The 22,603-nt window shown below is 42.5% G+C and overlaps 1 protein-coding gene across 2 annotated transcripts; it reads left to right on the forward strand.

Annotated features, from left to right (window-relative positions):
• The first annotated feature begins 13,200 nt into the window (after window positions 1-13,200).
• hnf1ba (HNF1 homeobox Ba) lies at window positions 13,201-22,412 on the forward strand. Of its 2 annotated transcripts, none has more exons than XM_053872923.1 (9): window positions 13,201-13,785; window positions 15,139-15,338; window positions 15,920-16,187; window positions 16,266-16,498; window positions 20,100-20,248; window positions 21,319-21,442; window positions 21,519-21,701; window positions 21,837-21,955; window positions 22,143-22,412. In XM_053872923.1, the coding sequence occupies exons 1-9, from the start codon at window positions 13,412-13,414 to the stop codon at window positions 22,263-22,265; spliced, it is 1,773 nt and encodes a 590-aa protein (XP_053728898.1). In that variant the 5' UTR covers window positions 13,201-13,411; the 3' UTR covers window positions 22,266-22,412. The 2 variants fall into 2 exon arrangements, with proteins under 2 accessions (XP_053728898.1, XP_053728899.1); XM_053872924.1 differs by having other exon boundaries at window positions 16,266-16,486.
• Window positions 22,413-22,603: the final 191 nt, after the last annotated feature.

A 22,603-nucleotide genomic window follows, 5' to 3' on the forward strand; every position in this document is an offset into this window, starting at 1 on the left:
AAAGGAAATGTGCTGATTCCTTCCCTTCCAGTTACACATTAACCATCCACAAAAAAAGATATAAAAAGAGCTTATAGTCACCTACAGATAACCTGCTACTGCCAATGTCAGAGCAAGTAAATAAATCGCTGAGGAAAAATAATCTCGACACTAAAGGTTGACGGAGCTACTGTCGCTTCTTCCTTTTTCTGCGAAAATAAAGCCTGGAAATTTAAGCAAAACATTTAAACAGGAACATGACTAGGACACATTTTTCCTGGATCCTGGTCATTTCCCATTCATACATACATACGGTGAAACGCAACTATTGAAGAACAGAAATATATATTTAGGTATATATATATTTAAGTATATATATATATATATATGCAACATTATTTTATTTTGCAAAAATAATGTAATACAAGATAATGAATACATTTATTTACAGAAAATATATAAATGAATTTAGAAGAATGTATTTATTGATGTATTTTATTTCTCCAATCATAAAGCAGAAGCAAACTGACATTGGCAAGACCAATCCAAAGTTGAAACTCAAATTTGAGTTTAAATAAATGTGTAAAAAAGTTTGAAATTCACTTATAAATTACTCTAAAATATACACGTATCTCTATTAATATCACGTTTGGTTTATACACTTTGACATCTATACTTATTTACACCAATGTAGCACATTGTGTGACGCTAGCAGCTGCATGTGCTCAACAAACATCTATGTCCAGTGTAGGTTTCACTTGAGGTCGGGATCATAGATGGGCAGGTGCCTTCAGGCTCATGGTGTGAGTCATCAGAATCAAGCTGGGAGGAGTCCGCATGGTAAACCCAGGACCCGATGAGAGAATACTTTGACATCGAACCTTGACATAGAACATGAATTCATAAACTGTGAGCCCCACTAACACGCAGATCCCCATGACTTGGCAGTACATATTCAAAAGAGAGTGTTTTTGGAATCTGTTATTCAGGTCAACAGCAAGTGCTGCTCCCCTTTCACCTGCTGCTCGACCCCTGGAGCACTTCAGCAGACGTCCATGACTCGTAAACAATTCTGGTATTATTCATCTTTAACTCTGCAGCGCAAGCTCAAGTGTTCAGCCTGCTGCATGTGTGTTATTGACTGCGGCGGTGAGACTTTGTCTTTCACCAGCAGCAGTGTTTGCTCTGCAGAGTTTCAGTCAGAACATTCCACCTCTCCTGGCCGTTAACGGCCGGCGAGCGTGTCTCCGCATTAATGGGGCTGCTGTGAACCTGCCGTTTAATCGCGGAGGAAGCCGAGCAAGAAATGACTTTTGAATCTCTAATTGAGCCGAGTCGAGAGAGAAATGCGGTCGAAGGGGACTAGAGTCGCACTCTCTGGGTGGTTAGAAATGAAGGGTCCAAACATCACGTCCAAATCCTCCAAACTAAACTGTATGGATTCTCAAATACAATTTTTGTATTTCATTTCTGTATACAAACGTGTGATTCTCTCAACAGTGCACAAAACAAAAGAGAGGATTTATTTGTAATACGCTCCGGACGTGCTTCCTTCAGTTTGTCTGTCAGCACAGACGTGGTTCTGATTCACACATGTTCTGTTCTCAGTAAAATTTATTGCATCCCGACACACCTTGTGCTTGCGATTGAAAACAGGTCAAGGGTGGCTGTGTTCATGAATCTGTGCCATTCCTCTTTAGGATTTCCTACATATTCTGAATCCTTTGTTGCATTTATCATCCGTTACAGTTGTTTTTTTTTTTTTGGCAGATTATTTTCTTGTTTTAGTTTATCTATGATTTAGTATATATAGTAACTCACAGTGGGTTAAGTCACCCAAGTATGACTGTTGAAGGTTGCAAACGTTAGCTTTACTACACCTTTATGACAAAAATGAGCTAAGCCAGAAGGCAAAGAGCAATATTATTTATTAACCGTAACTTCATTCATACCCTCAGCTCTGGTCATTAACTCTCACTCACTTCCTCTATTGCACATATGCTGCCCACAAGAGCATGAAACACATATAAACACACACATTTTTGCACGTCTATAACATGGTCCATGTTTTGGGCTAGGATCATGAGGTCATGAATCTCTCCGAGATAAAGGCCAGAGCTGCTTGGCTTCTGGACGTCACACAGCTGAGATTAGTCCCAGCCTCAGATCAGTCATTTTCTTCCATTTATTCCCTTAAGAGGGAACGTTTTCCAGCTAGTTAGGGTGTGAGGAGGGGGTCACTGTCCATCACAGAGCAGACCAGCTGACAACAAGAGCCACAGCTAGAATCATTTGCTATCACAACCACCTTCATAGAACACACACTACCATAAAACGGATCTTTAACGGAAATGAATGCTTTATTATTGTGACAAGTCAACACTACATTACTATAGGACTATACTATCCGACATTATACATGTCTGTGTTGTAACTAAATGGACTTGTTTGGCATTTGTCAAGTCACGATTAAAAGATTAAATTCTATTTTTAAGTACTGATGCTCCTGCTGTTTGCCACATTGCTCACTAGGTGGGAGCAGTGAGTCCACTAGTGATTCAGCCTCAGCAAACAAGCCTCTCAATGTGAGACCATGTTGAGAGCCTCCCAACCAGCCCCCCCCAAAAAAAAAAAAAAAAAAACTTGCTTCATAACTTTTCTCTTCAAGACGGAACCAGTCCATTGGAAGTGTGTGAGCATCACCACAATGAATAAAGGAGAGAAGGAACAAAGGCTCAGCTGTGCACCGAGTCCACCCACATTTACAGAGGCTGTTAGCTGCTTTGAATGTGTCAAAGTGTTTCAGCGACTCTGCTCTAGTCTTGTGTTTATAGGCTGATGCTGCTGTTGGTGTAGTTGCTCATGTCCTCTCACAATGCAGGAGGGCTGTTTAGCACCAGAGCAGTGAGATGGTCATTTTGTTTTGCTCCATGCATGGAAACCTTCATTGTGTTTGCTGTGTGAAGCTTTTTAACAACTCAGCATTGTTGCTGCTCGCCAGATGTGTTTAAGGGACCTTTGGAAGAACACTTGCGCTATGTGATTGTTATGAGAGGTGTCTAACACTACGTGATTTACTTTCAGCGCCCTCCATACCAAGCAAATACCAAACGTAGAGGAGATCGTACTGAGCTACAGTGCATTGTTGAGTCACAATTTTAAAATCTATCTCCCACAAATACAGGTGTTTTCTGTTTAAATTCAGTAGAACATGTTAGTAATTCATCGGTAAAGCAATTATATATGGCTAGTAAAATTTAATTTGTTCATATTATAGTTTTTATGATTTTTGTTTTTCCTGAATTCTTGTAAATGCTGCTGCTTTGAAGGCTTCTCCTCAAATATTGCACAGCAGAACTGATGCCTATGTTGATATGAAATGGTTTTTTTTGGATGAGGTAGTGTGTTAGTATAGACCAGACCTGGGCAAAGTGCGTCCTGGGGGCCACATGCTGCCCCATGCCAGTGTATTTGCAGCCCTCAGACTAAAAGTTTACAACTTATAAATCGTCATTATTCTGTCATTTTTAATCATGTTTCCATTTTAGCAATTATTTTTTGTTTCTTCTTTTCGTTTGTCATTTTAGTATTTTCATCAAAATTCAAAGTATATTTTGAAATAAATTGCCATTTCATCTTCAAAGTTTGGTCCATATTTTTATAGTATTATGATTTCTATTCAAATAAAATGCATGTAAAATCATTTTTTATAGGTTTCATGGCATATTTACTTCCGTTGAACCTTTTCCATCACATTTCGTAGTCATCGCTGCCTTTCATTTGGTATAATGGCCCCTCACAACAGCTACAGTTTATAATGTGGCCCATTAGGAAATGAACTGCCCATCTCTGATATAGACAGTAAGGGAGCTCAGGCTCTCAACACTATCATAATGAAAGTGGCCCTTGAGTTGTACTTGAGTATAAGTTGAAAAATCTACCTTCTACCTTTTTAAATTCATATTCTTATGTAGCAAAAGAAAAACATGACTTTACAGACCTACATTCAAAAGATGTTTCCAGGGTTTGTCATCTAAAGCTACAGATCAGATCAGATCAGATGTGATCAGATTCACTTCAGTCTTAATGCAGTAGAGTTTGAATACTGTTTCCTGTTGTCACACAGGAGACCGGTGTGTGTTTCAAAATAAAAGCATAGAACCAGAGCAGCTGTTTTAACACACTTGACGTGGACTGGCAGATGCCATCCGCATTTCTGCCACTCCTAAATGATAACTGATCTTTTAAATCCCTGTCTTTCAGAAGGATGTGAAGATATATTGCAGAATAAAAGTCCATACAATTGCCATAGTATGTAGTGGAGTAAAAATTGACACTCAACATTTGTACTTTGTTAATTTCCATGTTTGTTAAATTGAACCCATTAATTTATTTATATATATATATATATATATATATATATATATATATATATATATATATATATATAAAATAAAACGTAAATATGCATTTGAAATAGATTTAGTTTACCAGTCTGTTTCGCTAGCCCATTATAAATCAACGCTTTGATACAGATGCATCTTTACACAAGGAAACACTACCCTTGAATGGCTGACATCATGCATGATATTTCCTTATTTTGGTTTTAAGATTTTCATTTTCCTCATTGATAACACGAAGTTGTGTTTCCACCTGATGCCATAGAGACAGGGACTCTGACAAAGTGGCTGTTGCCTCGATCCCTGTGTCAATATTGACCAGCGGCCTGCAGGAGAGAGAGCAGCAGCTGGAGGGAGGACAGCCAGGTGAGCTCCACACACACACACAGACACAACAAATGTGCCATTTAAACTCACGACAACAACACAGAGACTCTGGACTGTCGCAGCCGCTTCACCTCCCTTCCCACAGAGATGCATTTGTAAGCTGTCTGTCTGTCTGTCAAGCTTCGTACAATAGAAAAAGGATTGGGAAACTTTGGTTCGGACATGTTTCTGGAAGGCTTTGAATGTGAGCTTAGCCAGCATCATGTGCTGTCTTCAAGAGAGCCTTTCACCTGGTGTCATGTCGTAAGGTTGGCCACTGGAACGTGGTGCGGTTGGAGACACTGACTCATTCAGGAGGTGGCATCAGAGGAGACGACACACGATGCCACACGATGGCAAGCATTCGAAGAAGGTTGATGTATTTCTCTTGGATAAAGTTAGAGATAGAACAACAAACCAAATGTCTACTGATAATAGGTCTGGGTGGAGCAAGAATCCAGACACTGCTTTCCTGTTTTTCCGTTTTAAGATTTCATGTTTGTTGATAAAGACATTCAGGATTAAAATGTCCTGTTTTAGGCATAGATATAGCACAGAATCTCCAGTATGCAGAGGAATAAAGCAGCTGAAACTGACTTGCACTGTAGCTGAATTTGGTTCATGTCGATCAAGTAACACGTCCAAGATGTTCTCTGAGGACAAAAGTCTTTCCTGATCTCATGGATGAAATGGTTGTATTTATTTTGTCACAAAATACAACAAAGGTGATTCATGAAGGATGCCACGATAGTCTGGTGTTACTGTGGACTACAGCAAAACATGTGGAATGTCCTTGTTAGGTGGAAGTGTGTTAGTGCTTTATCTGAAAAAAAAAAGATAAAATATAAAAAAATCAACATATATTTCTAAATACCATTACAGTTATGATCATTCATTGCTACAAGTAGAAATAACAGTGTAAATCAAAGTCCCCTGATTTCAGGCATGTGCTGGTACACAGTTATATTTCTTTGGGTGAATAACTGAGGCACACATTGTTCAGTAGTTGAATAAGCAGTGTCTAGTACCTAGAGCTATGCTGTTTTTTACACTTGTTTGTTCACATTTTTTACTCACAAGATCACCCATAACTGTATACAGAGCTAGTGTTTGAGTGCATGCACTATAAACTGTGTGTGGCTCAGCAGTCCAAGCTGCCGTCCGAGCTGCCACCCTCTGATGACCTGCACCATGCAGCATTTTGTTTTTGCATTACATTAAATGACTGCTTCATTCATTCATCTTCTACAGATTGTTCTCTTAAGGTGGTTGCAGGAGGCTGGAGCTTATCCGAGGTACTGTGGGTGAGAGGCGCAGAGTCAAAGAACACTTCAACTGTGGGAGGAAAACGGAGTAAAGCCAGGCAAGCACAGGGTGAACACACAAACACAGAAAGGACTGAGGATGCCCCAAGGAGGAAGTGAGGCTCCAACCCTAACTGCTTCTACACTCAACGTTTTGGATTTTTTTTAACAACACGTCAGACATTTATATCCACTATAAGATGAACCATATCATTGAATCTGGTCTGGAAAATACGTTACCTGTTCATGGTGTTGCACTATTTTGGGTTTGTCACTGGAGTGCAACGATTCAAGGTTAACTGGACTCGGTACTTTGCACCTTCCTAGACTGAGTTGAGTGGATTGATGCCAAAAATAAAGCAATCGGTTGATCTGTGAACACAAGAGAAATGAGTTTAGGCACTGGTATGTTCAGTCAGGAGATGGCCTTTCACCGCCTTATGGTCCATTTATGCCCAACATTACGTACAGACCCGGATCCAGACGTCCATGCTTTGCCTTCATTTCCTCTGTATTTCTGCACGTTTCCACAAAGCTTACAGATGCGAGCCAAACTGAGCAGTACCACCGGAAACCATGGGGGGCAGTGTTTCTATTACCAGCCGATACTCATGAGGTATGATATGATACTCATGAGAAGATTCTCCGTCCTCCAGTCGCAATATATTTAACAGCCTCACCGACCACCACCTCCTCCTCCTTTCTCTTTTGTGCAAGAGGTACATTATCAATTATTCGTCCACAGTCGCCATGTTTATATTGTTTGTTGGTGTCCTAAGCTTTTCACTGTGGGCTGCTCCCCCAGTGGATATATTGGTGAACAGCAAGACCAACAAAGTGTGTGATCAGTGACGAAACATGGTTTGAAATGGACGGGTACATTTTAGTATGTAAAAGGAGCATGAATGGCCTTAATTCTGTACTCAGGTGTAACAGTAAACTTTTACCCTTGAGATATTTCTGTTCATGTAAGGACCGTGCCATCCCTGCTTTGAGAGTCCACCGACCCTGCACCATCTGATTCATGAAAAAGACTCTTCTTAGCCAACGCTGCTGACAGCATCTGGGCTCAGTTTCAGTGAAATCCTTGGGAGGATCAGACACGGGAAGAGGGGGTGAGATGATGTAAAGGGTCACGCCGCCCCGCTGAACAGCCTTTGGCATCGCCGTTCACCGCAAAATGGCTCCACATTTTTATACGTGATGCTTTGTCGGGGCATGAAACCAAAGAAATCACAGCTCAAAAGTCTTGTGTGACTGAGAGCCAAACCTCAAAGCTTGTCTGATCTGACACCATTTAACAAAAGAATAAAGGAGGAAAAACTCAATCCCTGTCCACACACACACCTTCGACAGAGCAAACACCGCCAAGAGACTTTTAAGGGACCTGAATTCAGACCTGCACACATACACACGCTCTGCAGTGTGTTGACTGAGCCAACACTGTCCCGCTGACACACAGGGCCAGCGCTGCAGACAACTAGCCGCAGGGCGCTGGAAGGATCACCCGCAGGTCATGTTTAAGAATTGGGAGGAGCGGATGGATGCCAGCGTCCTCCATCACTTTCCTCTTCCTTATCCTCACAGGTGTCTCACGCAGAAATGTGACTTTGGTCTCTGATTCATGAGGGTTTATCGCTGAATCAGACTGAGATCAAAGCTGAGATGATAAACCGTATGACAGTGGTTTACAGTGGAAGATTTATAGGACTGTTTCCAACGCACACTATCGATTGTCTCGTGCGCGCATGGTTACATTATTAAATTGCCTCAGTTCAGAACCACTGGTGCCGCCTTGAATGTATTTTTTGGCACGTGTGGGATTTCAGCGAACCTCCGGGGACACGCAGTGCAGATGTTGGTTCAAGGTGTGCTTGACTGATCCTGGTGTCCCGCTGACCCCTGCTGACCTTTCCCTCATCGCCTGGACCGGAACATTCGGAACATTAGTGAAATCAAGAGCGCAGGGGCTGCACGGCCTGTGCGTGAGATTCAGGATCCAGCCGCCACGATCTGTTCCACCCACTGATCTGGACCTTACCCTCGGCCTGAACCCTTGTCCTGGCTGCCCTCCCCCCCACCTCACCTGACCCCCCACCTTAACACACACCTGAAAAACGACAGTCTGTTTACCAACCCCTGTGTTATCTGCGTGTTTGAATGTATCGCTCTGCCTTCTTTAAATCGGAGTCTTAACAATGAAATGACATAAACCGCGTGGTTAACAAAGCGTAAAACTAAAGAGACTATTGGTCAAGCTTGGTTACAACCTTAATTCCTTTAATCAATATTGCACAAAGGACCAAATTTCCCCAGGGGCCACGCACCAACCTGTGAGAGGAGAGAGTTTCTCTGTTACACTGTAGATTAGGGAACATATATGACCATAAACTACTCATTTGTATTTGAATTTGTAGCACATTAGCCAGTTATTTATTGTTATAGTACTGACTATAGTACTATAGTACTGTTATAGTACTGAAGTACTGACTAGCGTCTTGTTAAGCAAGACTATGTATTACTCTTCAAGTTCACTCTAGAAAACATTACAATTACTGAATATTATAGCAGGGAATTAGTTTATTAATGGTTAATACTGTATGTGTTCCTCAATCTAAAGTCTTATGTTTTTATTAGTGGTGGGACTTTAACAATTTAATTTAATTTAATTTCTTATAGAAATATTTTCAAGACATTAAAAGCGCTTTAGTTTAAATAAGGTTTTATAAAAACTTGAATATGGACACCATCGTGATTTATTGATGCAAAATAAACAATATTTTGCTGTTTAAATGTATGTATGGGTCCATCGTTTCATTCAGTAATATACCAAATTCATTCAAATGTGGCTACTTGTGGCAAATATTCTTATACAATTATTTTTTTAATCAAATGCCACCCCAAGTTTTTATTATTCCAACTAAATCAACATTTATTTCATCCACATCACATTCGTTTTCCTTATCATATTTAAAATAAACTACAAGCAACAAATGCATATTTTTATAAGTACAGTAACATTTACTTTCAGTGACCAGTTTCCATCTTTAGACGTGAAGCTTGTCTTCACATGTAAACACAGACATGACTATTACTTCTGTTTATTGATTCCATCCACGCTTGATATTCGATCTTATCCGATGGACAGGCCGAGGCACCGGATGAGCCTGACCTGACGGTCTCTGTCCATGGTTGCTCAACACCAGCCTTCCTCAGAGCTTAATGGGCATTTCGTGTTCCACGCTGCGCTCCAGCGCACATGCTGCTTTCACAACAGCTCGTGTATTGGATCAACTTTCTTGCTCCTTGTTATTATTTGTCGTTAATGGTTGACGCATTTCAGACAGTGACATGAGAAAGTGTCTGGATATGAACGACAGTGTCAAAAGGGGTGGCGAGGTGCGCGTGTGTGCGTCTGTAAAACTGTAACTTGTTAATGGCCGAGGAACGGAGGAGTGAAAAACTGAAATGCTGCATATAGGTCTACGTTGAGCCTTTTACAATGAGCTGACATTCTTTAATCTCCAGTGGAGAGTTTTAACTCAGCTCTTTCTTCTCCTCCAGTACAGTCTGCTGGAGCATCTTCATACTTCATTCTTCCCTCACGCATGAGTTTTGATCTCAGACAAAATCTCTTTTTACCATTTTTTATCTCCTACGTGCTAATTATATTCTTCTGTATTCTTATAGTACAGTTTCTGCTTCCTCTACATTTTGTACTTGCCCGTTTCAAAGCATGTTACCATCACTGACCACATGCTTCCATGCGTTCTTTACGTTTGTTCACCAATATATCCACCAGGGGGAGCAGCCCAGAGTCAAACGTTTATGACAACGTCATACTCCAAAACCAATATGGCGACTGAGGGAGAAGTATTGACAATGTAACAGAGGCAGCGTAGGAGGTGGTGGTCGGTGAGGCCATTAAATATATCGCGACAGGTGGATGACGATTGTTACGTCGTCTTCGTGACTTATGGCAGCTGCACTGCCCCCCATACTTCCCAGTGGTACTGCACCATATGGACCGTAAGCTTTGTGGAAAACGTGCGGACGAAATGAAGGCACGGACAGAAGGCTCCATCCGGATCCGCATGTAATGTTGAGCATAAATAGGCCTTAAGGCTACATTGTTGGGCCACCTCTGCAGAGTGCTGCATGATGGTAGGTTTACCGGGCACAGATTGGGAACAGCAACTAGGATTAGAACTTGAATATTTATGACATGCTGCTGAGGTCATAACTGGCTAAAGAAACTGCTAACAGCTCTTTTAAGAGAATCTTCTGACCATAACATTTTATCTGCTTCAACTGGGTCATTAACTTTGCAACTCAGCAGCTCACATTTTGACATGCAGGCTTAAAAAAAAAAAAAAAAAATCAGCTGTGTTAGACATCACACAAACATGGACTCAAAAATAAAACTGAATTGAATGGTGAAATGATGTGTGGTGTTTGTCTGGGTTAGTTGTGTTAATAAGACTTTATATGGCTCTTTTATCTCCTCCGGTTTATGGCCGCTGAACTGGGACAGCAGGTTGTTGTACATTTGTAGGTTTCCACTGCGGCGGATTACACAAAACAAACGAGTGTAGCTCTCGTGCTAATAGATTAAGGTCATCCTGTGCATCTTAATAATCAACCACATTTATACTACACCGGCTGCCTGAGCAATAATTGGCTAAATATCCCAACATTTCTCTCCCCAGCCCAATATAAAAGCCTCATAACCCACCACAGACCAAACAAATGCAAATGACCGCCGGTCAACTTGATCCCACATCAGGTCACTTTTCCACTGACCACCACAGGCATTGGTGACTTGTTGCCGCACGTTTCTTTAGTAATGATTGTTTCGTCACATACTCACGTAACTGCTCATGTGCTGCTGGGTCCAACCTCAGCAGCCTCACTAAACCTGCCACTTAATAAACGTTCCATTGCAGGAGCTCTACTATGAGTCTCCAGGGGATGGTGCAGGATAGCCTTTAGCTCTCACCGTATATGGTTTACTACATGAGACGTGAGATATATATATATATATATATATATATATATATTATAAAGACCTATACTCACTTTTTTGGTAACGCTTTAGATTAACCAACATTTATTACGATAAATAAACAACTTATTAATTCATATATTAATGGCATATTACTCTGTAATTAATCATTATTATCATTATTAATCATTATTCCTGTTATGTTAAGCTTGACTACATTTTACCCTGGAATGGTCAACAAACGTTTGTTGTAAACAAAATCATACTACTGATAATTGAGCATCAGTAAGCAAGTAACTTGTTTGTCAATAGTGAATATGTGTTCCACAATCTAAAGTGTTTTTTCATAGAGAACAAAACAAATAAAATAATAGGGAAACTGAAACGAAACAAAACCAGAAACAAGGAGCATTAAAAATTGAGCACAGCCACACCAGTAACTCTGCATTTCCCCCGTTTTTTCTTTTTTTTTGTTTGTTTGTTTTTTCAACACAATGTGAGCAATTCAGTTTTAAAACTAACTAAAGTTATCTCTTGCTCTTATGTGCTCTATTTTTATTTATATGCCATTGAATAATAGCAAGGCTCATTGACTTTGCACTAACTGGATCCCGAAACAAATTTAATCCCATCTCAGGTTGAACTATGAAGAAAATAGTCTTTCAAAACTTCCTGTAACTAACTCAAAGGTACTTACTTTTTATTTTCTTAAATTTCTAAAACAGGATTTCGGGGTTCAGTAAGTTTTCAAGGCCCCAAAAAAATATTTTCACTCAAATTTATTGTTAAAATAGTCAATATCCTCCTTATTCCACCACCACTTTATTCAGGGTGATTTGAGAGCCACAAACTTTTCAGCCATTTTGAAAGATGATATTCTGCTGACATTACCATACTGACCTTCAGTGGCTAACCACAGTGTGTTTTAACAAATACTTTAACGCCCTCTGGAATTAAAGGGGGCCCTTTGTTTGAATTCCCAACGAGAGGATTCAGTAATTTAGTTTTACTACCTTCTCTCTTTGGTGCAGATAACAGAGATATTTGAAGGTGTCTCCAGAGAGAAAAGCACATCAAATACCCCTTAAAAAAGTCTGTCACAAGTGAAATAAAAAATGTTGCTGTTTATCAAGAAGAAATATCTGGACATGGCGATTTAAGTTTTGTGGTCATGTGATCAATTAAAGCAGATGACCTCATCTATGAGAGCAATTCAAAGGCTTTGAAAATCGACAGAGCATCATTAGCACTTCTCCATCCACACCCTAAAGTCCATTAATGCTAATGACAACAACATCCCACCACACCAAGGACGGTAATGGAAATAATATACCTGTACATATAAAAATACATATTTTATGCTTCAATATTAGTTGAAGCATAAAATACAAAATGGTGAGTTCAATATACGATATTTATTTATCTGAGTGCATAAAACCAACATATTGCTAGTTTGAGAAACTAGAAATCCTGTGAGATATATATATATATATATATATATATATATATATATATATATATATATATATATATATATATATATGATAATAGGGAGATGAATAAACATAATATTAGAAAAACTATATTCTAATTAAAATTTGGAACACAACTATGTACTGAATATGTATTTGCTCTTGTGTAATCAATAGTTAATAGCTTCAAATAACTTGAAATCTCAGAAATATTATAATTATTAACGATCAGTTATTGTTTAAATCTTTACTTTTTAAATTTTTTATTGTAGAAGAATAGTAAAGGTCATCACTAACGCTAAATAAACCAGTATTGTACTCTTATACTGAAATTGAAAGATTAAATATTTGAACGTTAAAAGGATTTTTTTCTCATGTCCAAAAAAATAAAGAACAGACAATGATGCACAGACATAACGTGTTTCCATAGCAACCGATGGTTATTATATATTCTAAAAATTGCTAAAACAATGTCAAAAACTTTGAAATTCAGGCTTCATATTACGCCCGCCTCTGCGTTTGACTGTGTATATGAGCTGCCTGTCCTTTTTCAAAAAGTCTTTATACCACACAACTGGGTCCAAAGTCCGCTAAAGTTGTGCTGATAAGGGCGGCCAATAAAGGGCGCAGTGTAAACACATGTCCACTGGGCCCGGAGCGGACCTGGCGCTGGATTTACATAAGGCTCCATCAGCCGGCCCACTCATTACCATGTTCTATATCCCCCTGCTCGGAGAAAGCATCATGGCAAAGCAGCTCCATCCTCCAGCAGGTGTCAAAGGCCAGAACAGACCCGGAACTTTGCTCTTGTGACTTTCTTTTTTTTTTTCCCCCGAAGTTTCTGTCCTGGTTTTGCGGACACAGCAGGCCTATGTTTGCTTTTTAATGTTCTCTAAAATGGTATCCAAGCTGACGTCCTTGCAGCAGGAGCTGCTCAGCGCCCTGCTGGACTCAGGAGTCACCAGAGATGTTCTGATCCAGGCCCTGGATGATATGGATCCCAACCCGCCCGGATTTGGAGTTAAACTGGAGACTTTGCCCATGTCGCCGACCCCCAGCGGCAAGATGAACGGAGGAGACTCGGACTGCAAGCCCGTCTTTCACACGCTGACCAACGGCCACAGCAAGGGGAAGCTGTCCGGGGACGAGGGCTCCGAGGACGGGGACGACTACGACACTCCGCCGATCCTGAAGGAGCTGCAGTCGCTCAACACCGAGGAGGCCGCGGAGCAGAGGGCGGAGGTGGAGCGCATGTTGGCGTGAGTCAAATGTGGATGTCAGACTCCACGCGACTTCTTCATGTCGATTTGAAATGTGTCATCAAATTCACATTTAAAGACGTAAAAGTTAAACACACCGCAAAAAAAAAAAACGGTTTACGACCGAGCTTTTACTTTTTAGTTGCTATTTATCCACGTTTCTTCACTTTTGCGGAAAACCTCCTCGCATATATCTATCATCACTACAAAATGTAAAAGTCTAAACTGACAAAATCACACCATTTTTTGAGATTTATTTAACCGTTTAAACAAAAAAAAGCATCTACAGCACAATTAATTCTTTAAAGAGTGTTTCTCAACTAAAATAAAGTTAAACTGATGGTTAGAAAGTGGGTTAGAAAGACCGGAAAATAAACCAAAACGAACCCACGTGTAGTTGAGTTATTATTAATTTTATTCTATAAATCATCAACTGAAAGATACACAGTGGCGTGTGATTAGAGTGAATGGAGATCGGGTTATTCATTGTCAAAAGTTATAAACTGACATGATCCCCCACTTAACCAGCAGACTTACATCCACATTCTCCAAAACAAACAGACGTGTGTGGATTTTCTCTAAGTTCGTCTGGGCCTGCTGGGGCCGCCGCCATGTTTCCTCCTCCGCGATCATTCACCGCACGCTCCTATAAAAGTAGTTCACACGGAGGTGCCAAGTGGTGATTCATGGCTAAAGCAGGTAAACTGCAGGTAAACAATTAAAATATTTCCTGAAAAAGTTCTGAAAGAAGTTGAGGCTGACTTTTGACGGTCGCTTTTAATGTCCCCCTTTTTATTAAAATGCCTTTTTCTCGACTGCTTTTCCGTTTTCACGTCACTTCGTTTTACTTTATTGTGTCCGCACTTGTCAAAAACAACGTTGCCAAAACTTTCTCAGAAAATAAACAACATTTAATAATTCAAATAATAAATTCACTTCATTTATTTTTCACATTGTACTTTAACAGTCTAACAGTCCAATCCAACACGATATTCCTTCCGTTTAAATCACTCTTATGTGCCACATCAGCCTTACTCCATGTTGTTTCCACACAAAGTCCAAGTTTCTCAACTCACACTTGAACTAACCTTTAAAAATATTTACGGCCTATTAAGCTGTGGACCGTGTGACTTCTCTATTGCTGCCAGAGGCCTTTACAAACAGGGAAGTACAATGGAATGATCAAAAGAGACTGTTGCATTGTAAATCATTCATATTCCCAATTACCGCTTCATTTTCCGCGGACTATAACCTTCCTTCTTGAATGACTTATTTGACTGCGTCCGCGGTGTAATTTGTAATGCAGCTTGCTGGCAAAGTAATTCATGTGTCCGCCTGCGTTTTTATCTTCAGAGAGGATCCGTGGCGAGCTGCCCGCATGATCAAAGGCTACATGCAGCAGCACAACATTCCCCAACGGGAGGTTGTGGACATCACAGGACTCAACCAGTCTCACCTCTCCCAGCACCTCAACAAAGGAACGCCCATGAAAACGCAGAAGCGGGCGGCTCTGTACACCTGGTATGTCCGGAAACAGCGAGAAATACTCAGACGTAAGTTAATATTTGAGTTTCTCCTGCCTTGACTTGATTTATTATTGGACTCTTTACAGTGCATGTTGCGATGGCTGTGTTAGAACCTAATTTGCATCGGCCGCTCTGTACTTTCAAAGAGGAGTAGATCATGTGTACTGCTGGTTGTTTGCATTATTTGCCAGAAATGACACCTCCAAAAATGTCCTCATAGAGGTGGTTAAACATGTCCGTCCTTGTAAAGTGTTGGCCAATAAATACTCTCAAACAGAACTTTATACTATACATTTAAAAATATTTTGCTTAAATGTAAATATTCAAATTATTATCCTAGTAATATTTTATTTTCTCGTAAAAAAAACATTTTTGTCTAATAATCATTGCCTGTCCACTGAATGAATTCTGTGTTTGACTAATGGTGTTGCGGAGTGCGGCGGGTCATTTGAGCAAACACACACACAATAGGTGACAGCGACATGACAAATTAACTGGCTCATCCACAAGTGGCTTATTTAATTAATGGGCCATTGTGAAAACATTTAAGTAGCATGTCATTTTCTGCTCACTTTTTCATAGAGTTGTGTCTTCTTTCTTCCTGGCAGAGTTCAACCAGGCAGTCCAGGGTTCTGGCAGTAACATGACGGACAAAGGCAATCAGGATCCAGTGTTTTTTTACCCCGAGTACAACCCGTCCGGTCAGGGGGCGATGGGCCAGCCCGGCGATGATGTCAGCGAACCCTCCAACAAGAAAATCCGACGCAACCGCTTCAAATGGGGCCCTGCGTCTCAGCAAATTCTGTACCAGGCATATGAGCGGCAGAAGAACCCCAGCAAAGAGGAGCGGGAGGCTCTGGTGGAGGAGTGCAACAGGTGGGAGCAGCATCCTGAACCCTTGTCAGAAGGTGGAGTGAATATATACGTGAGCGATCGTGAATGTCCTCTGTGCAGAGCTGAGTGTCTCCAGAGAGGCGTGTCGCCGTCCAAAGCTCAGGGTTTGGGTTCAAACCTGGTGACGGAAGTTCGCGTCTACAACTGGTTCGCCAACCGTCGCAAAGAGGAGGCCTTCAGACAGAAGTTGGCCATGGACGCCTACAGCACGCCGAGTCACAGCATCAACCCTCTGCTGTCGCACAGCTCGCCGCATCACCAGACCAGCGCTTCACCTCCTAGTAAGATCCCAGGTAGTGCTGTTTGTGTGAGAGACGTGGGCCTCAAAGAACCATGGCGATTTCCTTCTATTAAGAAGGAAATGCGCCGATAAGAGTTCAAAGAGGAGCATGATTTCTTCATAGTGAAAACGCTGTCAGAGTTGATGTGATCAGAGGGAGAAGGGCCGGGTGATCAATGAGCGTGAGTGAGTGAGCTGAGCAAATTCCATTGTTATTCTGATCTTTGAAAACACACTGAGAACAATCCGCATTGTACCTGCAATCTCCACTCCAAAGTCAGCATGGAGAGAGGAACCACACAAAGGGGCGCGATCCTGTGACAGGCCAGGGTCAGGCCAGGGTCAGGCTGGGGCCACTGAAGAGCAGATTAAGATTACCTTGACGTGACGCCATCACTTCCTCGTCACTTGCTAGAGACTCAAAACGAGGAAGCAATATTGCTCTGACCATTTCACCCCAACCCCATGTTTGCATTCAGAGTAATTAGTATTGACAGAGTCTAGCCAACATAAAACAAAGCAGATAGGAGCTTCACCGAGCATTATGCTCCATGCCATCACTCACCTGCCATAAAATTGTGATGTGAGAGTCTCCCTCAAAGCCCATTGTGTCCTCTCATGTCCGAACACGAGGCCGGCTTTAAAGGGAAAACAAACTGTTTGCCTTGGCTTGCTCTTTTACCTTTGGATAAACCGCTGCCACTCGTGAATTGTCTGTTTGCTTGAGGTTGTTTTGTGGTTGTTACGTCAAACACCTGACCAGGCGTTGACCCCAGGTTGCCGACGGGGTCAGGAGTTGGGCTGTGGCTGCAGCAGGGAGGACTCTCTGCGCCCCCCAAAAACCCTCAGTGGGCGGCTTACAAGGCGTCCTGCTGGCGTTCTGCCGACTACATCAGCTGGTTTTCAGTGTCAGCCTCTGGCCTGACAATAATATGCCAGCAGGGAGTCTCATTGCGTTGCTAGGGCACAGCCTGTATTATGCATGCTTAATGGACAATTAAAATCCTTTGGTACTACATCTCCCGGGCCTTTGATACAGCTCCTCTCTGACTTCTACTCTCTATACTTTACCTCAGCAGGAGGCCCCATTGTCCCTGGTGTATTAGAAGACTGTAACCCAGGTTCATTTATCTCCGCTGGGCCTTTGGGAGGACTCTGATTTTAAAGCCTCCCCCTCTCCTCTTTATGGGCGTCAGTATATAGTCGCTGAGGCCGGCCCAGACTCGGAGCAGCAGGAGCTGTCCGCTCGAGTATTGGCTCTTTCGGGGCAGACAGGACTGATGACCTCTTCTCTTCTTGTAGGGAAAGTCATCCCCCTTCTGCCACACCTTCAGCCATACTTGTGAGGTCACTACTGGGTCAGATCAAAGATGCTCTCGGGGAGTTTTTATTGATTCGGTTGTGGTTCGCTGAGCAGTCGTCACAACTGGATACACAGTCAAACAGTGTGACGTGCAATTTGGGCCGGCCAATTCTTGATGTGTACATTCTTGCCATTTCCACCCCCCGTGGCTGTGGGGAATGTTTTTGGATGATGAACTGAACTTCATCCATTTGAAGTCGCTGTTTTATGGCTTAGATTTTAAGCATTTAATTGAATTAAATGGCCGTCATGGTGCCGTGTGAAGGACTCCTGAGCTGAGTAAGCAGAGGAGCTTCCTCCCGCTTGTCAACAATCCTGCCGATTCAGACTAGTTTCGGTGGGAGAGGGGGTGAAGTCCGTGGGCTGAGATGTCACCTCAGGCTAGGCTGGGGCAGGGGCACTTTAAAAAGACGGCCTAGCGTTGCACTTTCCACTGCCCCATGCTTCCCTGTGAGCCACAAAGCACAGTGCGGGTACGTCCTCCTGAGACCCAGGAGGTCTGTCATATGTAGGGGGACGACAATGAGCACTGCCTGGGGTTGGGAAGCTGGGCTTTGATATTACATGGCTCACACAAGGAGCTAGGAGCTTTCAAACCTGCTGAACTCTCCTGCTACCACTCCCATCCTAAAGTTCTCGCCCTCCCCGTGCTCTCAAAGAGCAAAACTCAGCTCTGTCGCACCGTGGAAAAGCTTTATAGAACCTATTAACTAGTCCAATATGCAGAGATCTGTTCGCTGAAACTTTGATTTCAGTTATTTCATTGATACTTCGGGGTGCTTGAAAGATAAAACAGCACCCAGAGACAGAAAACTTGCATCCTTTTCTCCCCGGCGCTTTTAAGAGGTCACTCAGCTCCAAGATAACTGCCGTTTTATGAGCCCTCTTCTATTGTGTGGCAATGGGGGTCATGAGTCCAATGGAGTGCTTTTATTGTTCGGCGGCTGTGTTTACAAGGCGCGCTCAAGTGTTGTGAGGTTGCTAGCATGTTTCTCAAGACAATATGAAGGCTGGACAAAATGGCTGACTCTCACCTGAAGGGTGAATTGTTATACATCTGACACGCAAAGGACTGTGGGAAATAGAATATATAGATATATATATATTTTTAAAAATCTGATGAGTTAGAGTGACATGTTTTATTATTTCATGAAAAGAAAAATTAATTGTCATACAAAAAAGCATTGTTACAGAAAAATTCCATGACACATTAACATGTGTTGAGCGATAAATCCTAATCATAATATTAACCAATTTCCAAAGAACCATTGCATAATAATAAGATAAAAATAAAAATATTAAAAAATAGAAAAAAATTGAGATCTCATGCGTGCATATCTAAAGTAAAACATATTTCATTCGAAAATACATTATTATATGTCATATTAGTTTTTTGATTATATATTATTATTTGTGGTTGAAGAAAAAATATTTATTTCTTACCTTATTTCAATTATTTATTTCAGACAAATATAAATGTCTTAGCTGCCATTTCATGCAGTAATACTGGAATTCCATCTCACAAACCTTTCATTTGCCGACAAAAACATTGGATAAAAGCTTCCTGACACACAAAAAAAAAATCAATATTCCCTGTTCATTTTTTTTTTTTTTTACAAATAATGACGGCGCCACTCCTTTTTTCCCCTCAAACGCTTGCATATCAGTGGAGTCTGTCACTCAGGTCTGAGTTTTGGCCGGGAGTGGAGGTGGTCACACCTGGGTCATGGACGGAGCGCTCCGGGAAGATGGGAGATCTGAGCGCAAACATAGTCTGTCTCTGCACTGTCACCCTGAGGGAGGGGCCGTGTGAGGCTGAGACCACAGGATAAGAATGTGTTTGACATTGCTTGTAATTGTGTAATGTTTACTCTGTTGATATCGGAGGGGGCCGGCATCGGCAAACAGACTTTTGATTGTCAGTGTTGGGGGGTGGAAGGAAGGCATTCCTTCAGATCTGTGACAGCGAGCCGTCTGGCCCAGGGATTTAAAGATGCCTCTGTTATAAGGTCTGACTCGGACAGAACTATTACGGTGAAAATGAATGAGTCACAGTCACAGTGGACGACCTTCGCTGGGAAGATTGCAGCACCGGACTGGTCAATGTGTTTGTTTGCTCTGTGCTCCTCAGTCTGAGTCAAAGAGCAGGTGAGACTGCTGGATCACAAACCCAGCTGTAGTCTCCCTGCTCCATGTCACTGGCACAGTTGCTACTGCCTCCCAAAACTAACCCTTTATCTCTGTCTCTCAGTGCGATACAGCCAAGGTGAGGTGACCTCCTCCACGTCCATCAGCCACCACGGCAGCAGCGCCATGGCGACCAGCCAGTCGGTCCTTCAGCAGGTGTCTCCGGGAGGATTGGATCCCAGCCACAGTCTGCTGTCACCTGACGCTAAGATGGTGAGTGAGCACCTGGGCCTCTCAGATTAGATAAACCCAGGCCCTGAGCTTAAATTTACAAAGCAGAAGCCTGAAGCTGGTCTGACTCCGGCAACAATCAGGGCGTTGTGCAGCTGTGTTTGAAAGCTCGTGGCAGGACTGGACTGCAGAAGTCCACCAGAGGTGGCCAATAAACCTGACAAAGGAACATTCAGTGTTATCGATTAAACGTCTTCTGCGGCACAGACACAGGCACAGCGCGGATTGTTTCGGCAGAGAAATGACGCCAGTGTTTGATTTTGCCCTCAGGTCTTTTTTTTCTGCCTCCAGAGTTTTTCCCCTCTGACCTGCTCCAATATTTGATCAGTAACAAGAGCCTGAACACAGCACTGTAGTGTTTGAGCAGTGGTGCAACACCACGTCTAATTCTGTTTGTGTTTTTGTCAGTCCAGCTGTTTGTGTTTCTCCACACCAACACAAAACCTGGTGCTTTTTACTGCGGTTGATTCTTCATTTGACAATTCCGTTTAAGCGACACGTGTGGTGGTGAAGTTACCAATCATTTATCCAGCTTTACAACAAGAAAATACAATGATTTTTAGACACTATCATGAGTAGTATTCCCTGAAACAACACCATTAAACTGATAACTTTTGCTTTAACTGCCAGCTCTACTTGAGGGGAAACACATTGCATTGGGCAACGCATATTAACTATTAATAAGAAAATTGCTTTCCTGCAGGGAAAAATAGTCTGGCTGTCAAATCCATACTTTATAATAAACACTTGAATACATAGTTTATTTTAGGTGAAATGTTCCCTGAACCAAAGTGTCACCAATAAGTTAGAAGAATGAAAAAAAGGCATAAAGGTCTGAAATTGAACACCAAGGGTTGCTTTAGTAATATATAATATTGTGTACTTGAAAGACGTTTAATTTTAGTATCCAGGCCTACAGTAATAATAGTAATAAAGTAGAATAAAAGAGAATCAATACGTCAAGAGTTTCCTGGTTGTTTACTGTAAATGTGTTTCTCACTTCCTGTTTCCAAACCAGGTTGCTCATGTCATTTTCATTTGTCTGCCCTCAGATCTCAGGTTCAGGCGGCGGACTTCCTCCTGTGAGCACACTGACCAACATCCACAGTTCCCATCACAGCCAGCAGACATCAAACCTCATCATGCCTCTCTCCGGAGTCATGGCCATCGCACAGAGTAAGCGCGAGGCGGGAAAGACCTCTGTCTCACCCCAAGGCTTCCGTGACTAAACCGCAACCTTGGTTTTCGTCAGGTTTAAACACGTCGCAGTCGCAAACGGTGCCGGTGATCAACAGTGTGGCGGGCAGCCTGGCGGCGCTGCAGCCCGTGCAGTTTTCTCAGCAGCTCCACAGTCCACACCAGCAGAGTCTGATGCAGCAGTCGCCCAGTCACATGAGCCAGCAGCCGTTCATGGCCACTGTCGCACACTCACACAGTAAGTCATTTCTCTGACTTGGTTCACTCCAGATTGTTGTGGCGAAAATAAGCTAGATATAACAGTCAGAGTGTGTCATGTTGCGAGTCCGTTTTGCACATGTCACTAAACACGTCTCTCTTCTCGTCTTCACAGTGTATCCTCACAAGCAGGAGCCCCCACAGTACTCGCACCCCTCGCGGTTCCCCTCAGCCATGGTGGTCACAGACACCAACAGCATCAGCACCCTCAGCTCCATGTCCTCCAGCAAGACGGTGAGTTTGCCACCGACTTCGCTTTAAGTGTGTGTTGTCAGGCTCGATTTGCATGGCATCTCTCACATGTCAATCACCCGGTCGTTCCCAAAAATCCTCATGAACACACGGCACGACACACACCAACAGCAGGAGTCGCGTGTGTGTTGTGATTCTGTGTTGACCTGTTTGATTCCTGTCACATCAGGACGGTGCTGTAAACAAGATGGTGCAACTCGGGGGTCTCTCCTGGGTAAATACAATTTTATCAGTTCAGTCCGGACCAATCTACTCACACAGCCACTGTGCATCTGTTTGTCCACACCACTGATTTCACCCGACTAACCGGCGAGGATGTGTTGATAGAAAACACCTTCAGATTTCTATTTCCTCTCGTCGTTCAATCAATCAGCCGTTCCTTCACCCCGAACGGCTCTCGATTAACGTCCCCTCCTTTCACTTTGCTGGCGGATCGTTTCCTCGGCTGTCAGGAAATGAGCCTCACTGTTAATCACAGTTGTGCGAGCCGTGTGTCTTTCTACTTTGTGTCATGCTACGCTGAAGCTGAAGATGAGATCGGTCAGTGGTGGGAGGGAGGCGGGAGAGGGAGGGCGAGGGGGGGGGGGGGGGGGGGGGCGCTGCCTCGCTGTGATCGCACCTCTTCCTCTT

This window comes from Synchiropus splendidus, chromosome 8, assembly GCF_027744825.2.
Source record: "Synchiropus splendidus isolate RoL2022-P1 chromosome 8, RoL_Sspl_1.0, whole genome shotgun sequence".
Taxonomy (NCBI): Eukaryota; Metazoa; Chordata; class Actinopteri; order Syngnathiformes; family Callionymidae; genus Synchiropus; species Synchiropus splendidus.

Bases quoted from the DNA above. Each gene is read 5' to 3' on its own strand.
- hnf1ba (XM_053872923.1), top strand. From the start codon at position 13,412: ATGTTCTCTAAAATGGTATCCAAGCTGACGTCCTTGCAGCAGGAGCTG. The intron at 21,443-21,518 runs GTAAGCGCGAGG...GGTTTTCGTCAG, and splicing joins AGTCATGGCCATCGCACAGA to GTTTAAACACGTCGCAGTCG. The intron at 21,956-22,142 runs GTGAGTTTGCCA...CTGTCACATCAG, and splicing joins CCATGTCCTCCAGCAAGACG to GACGGTGCTGTAAACAAGAT.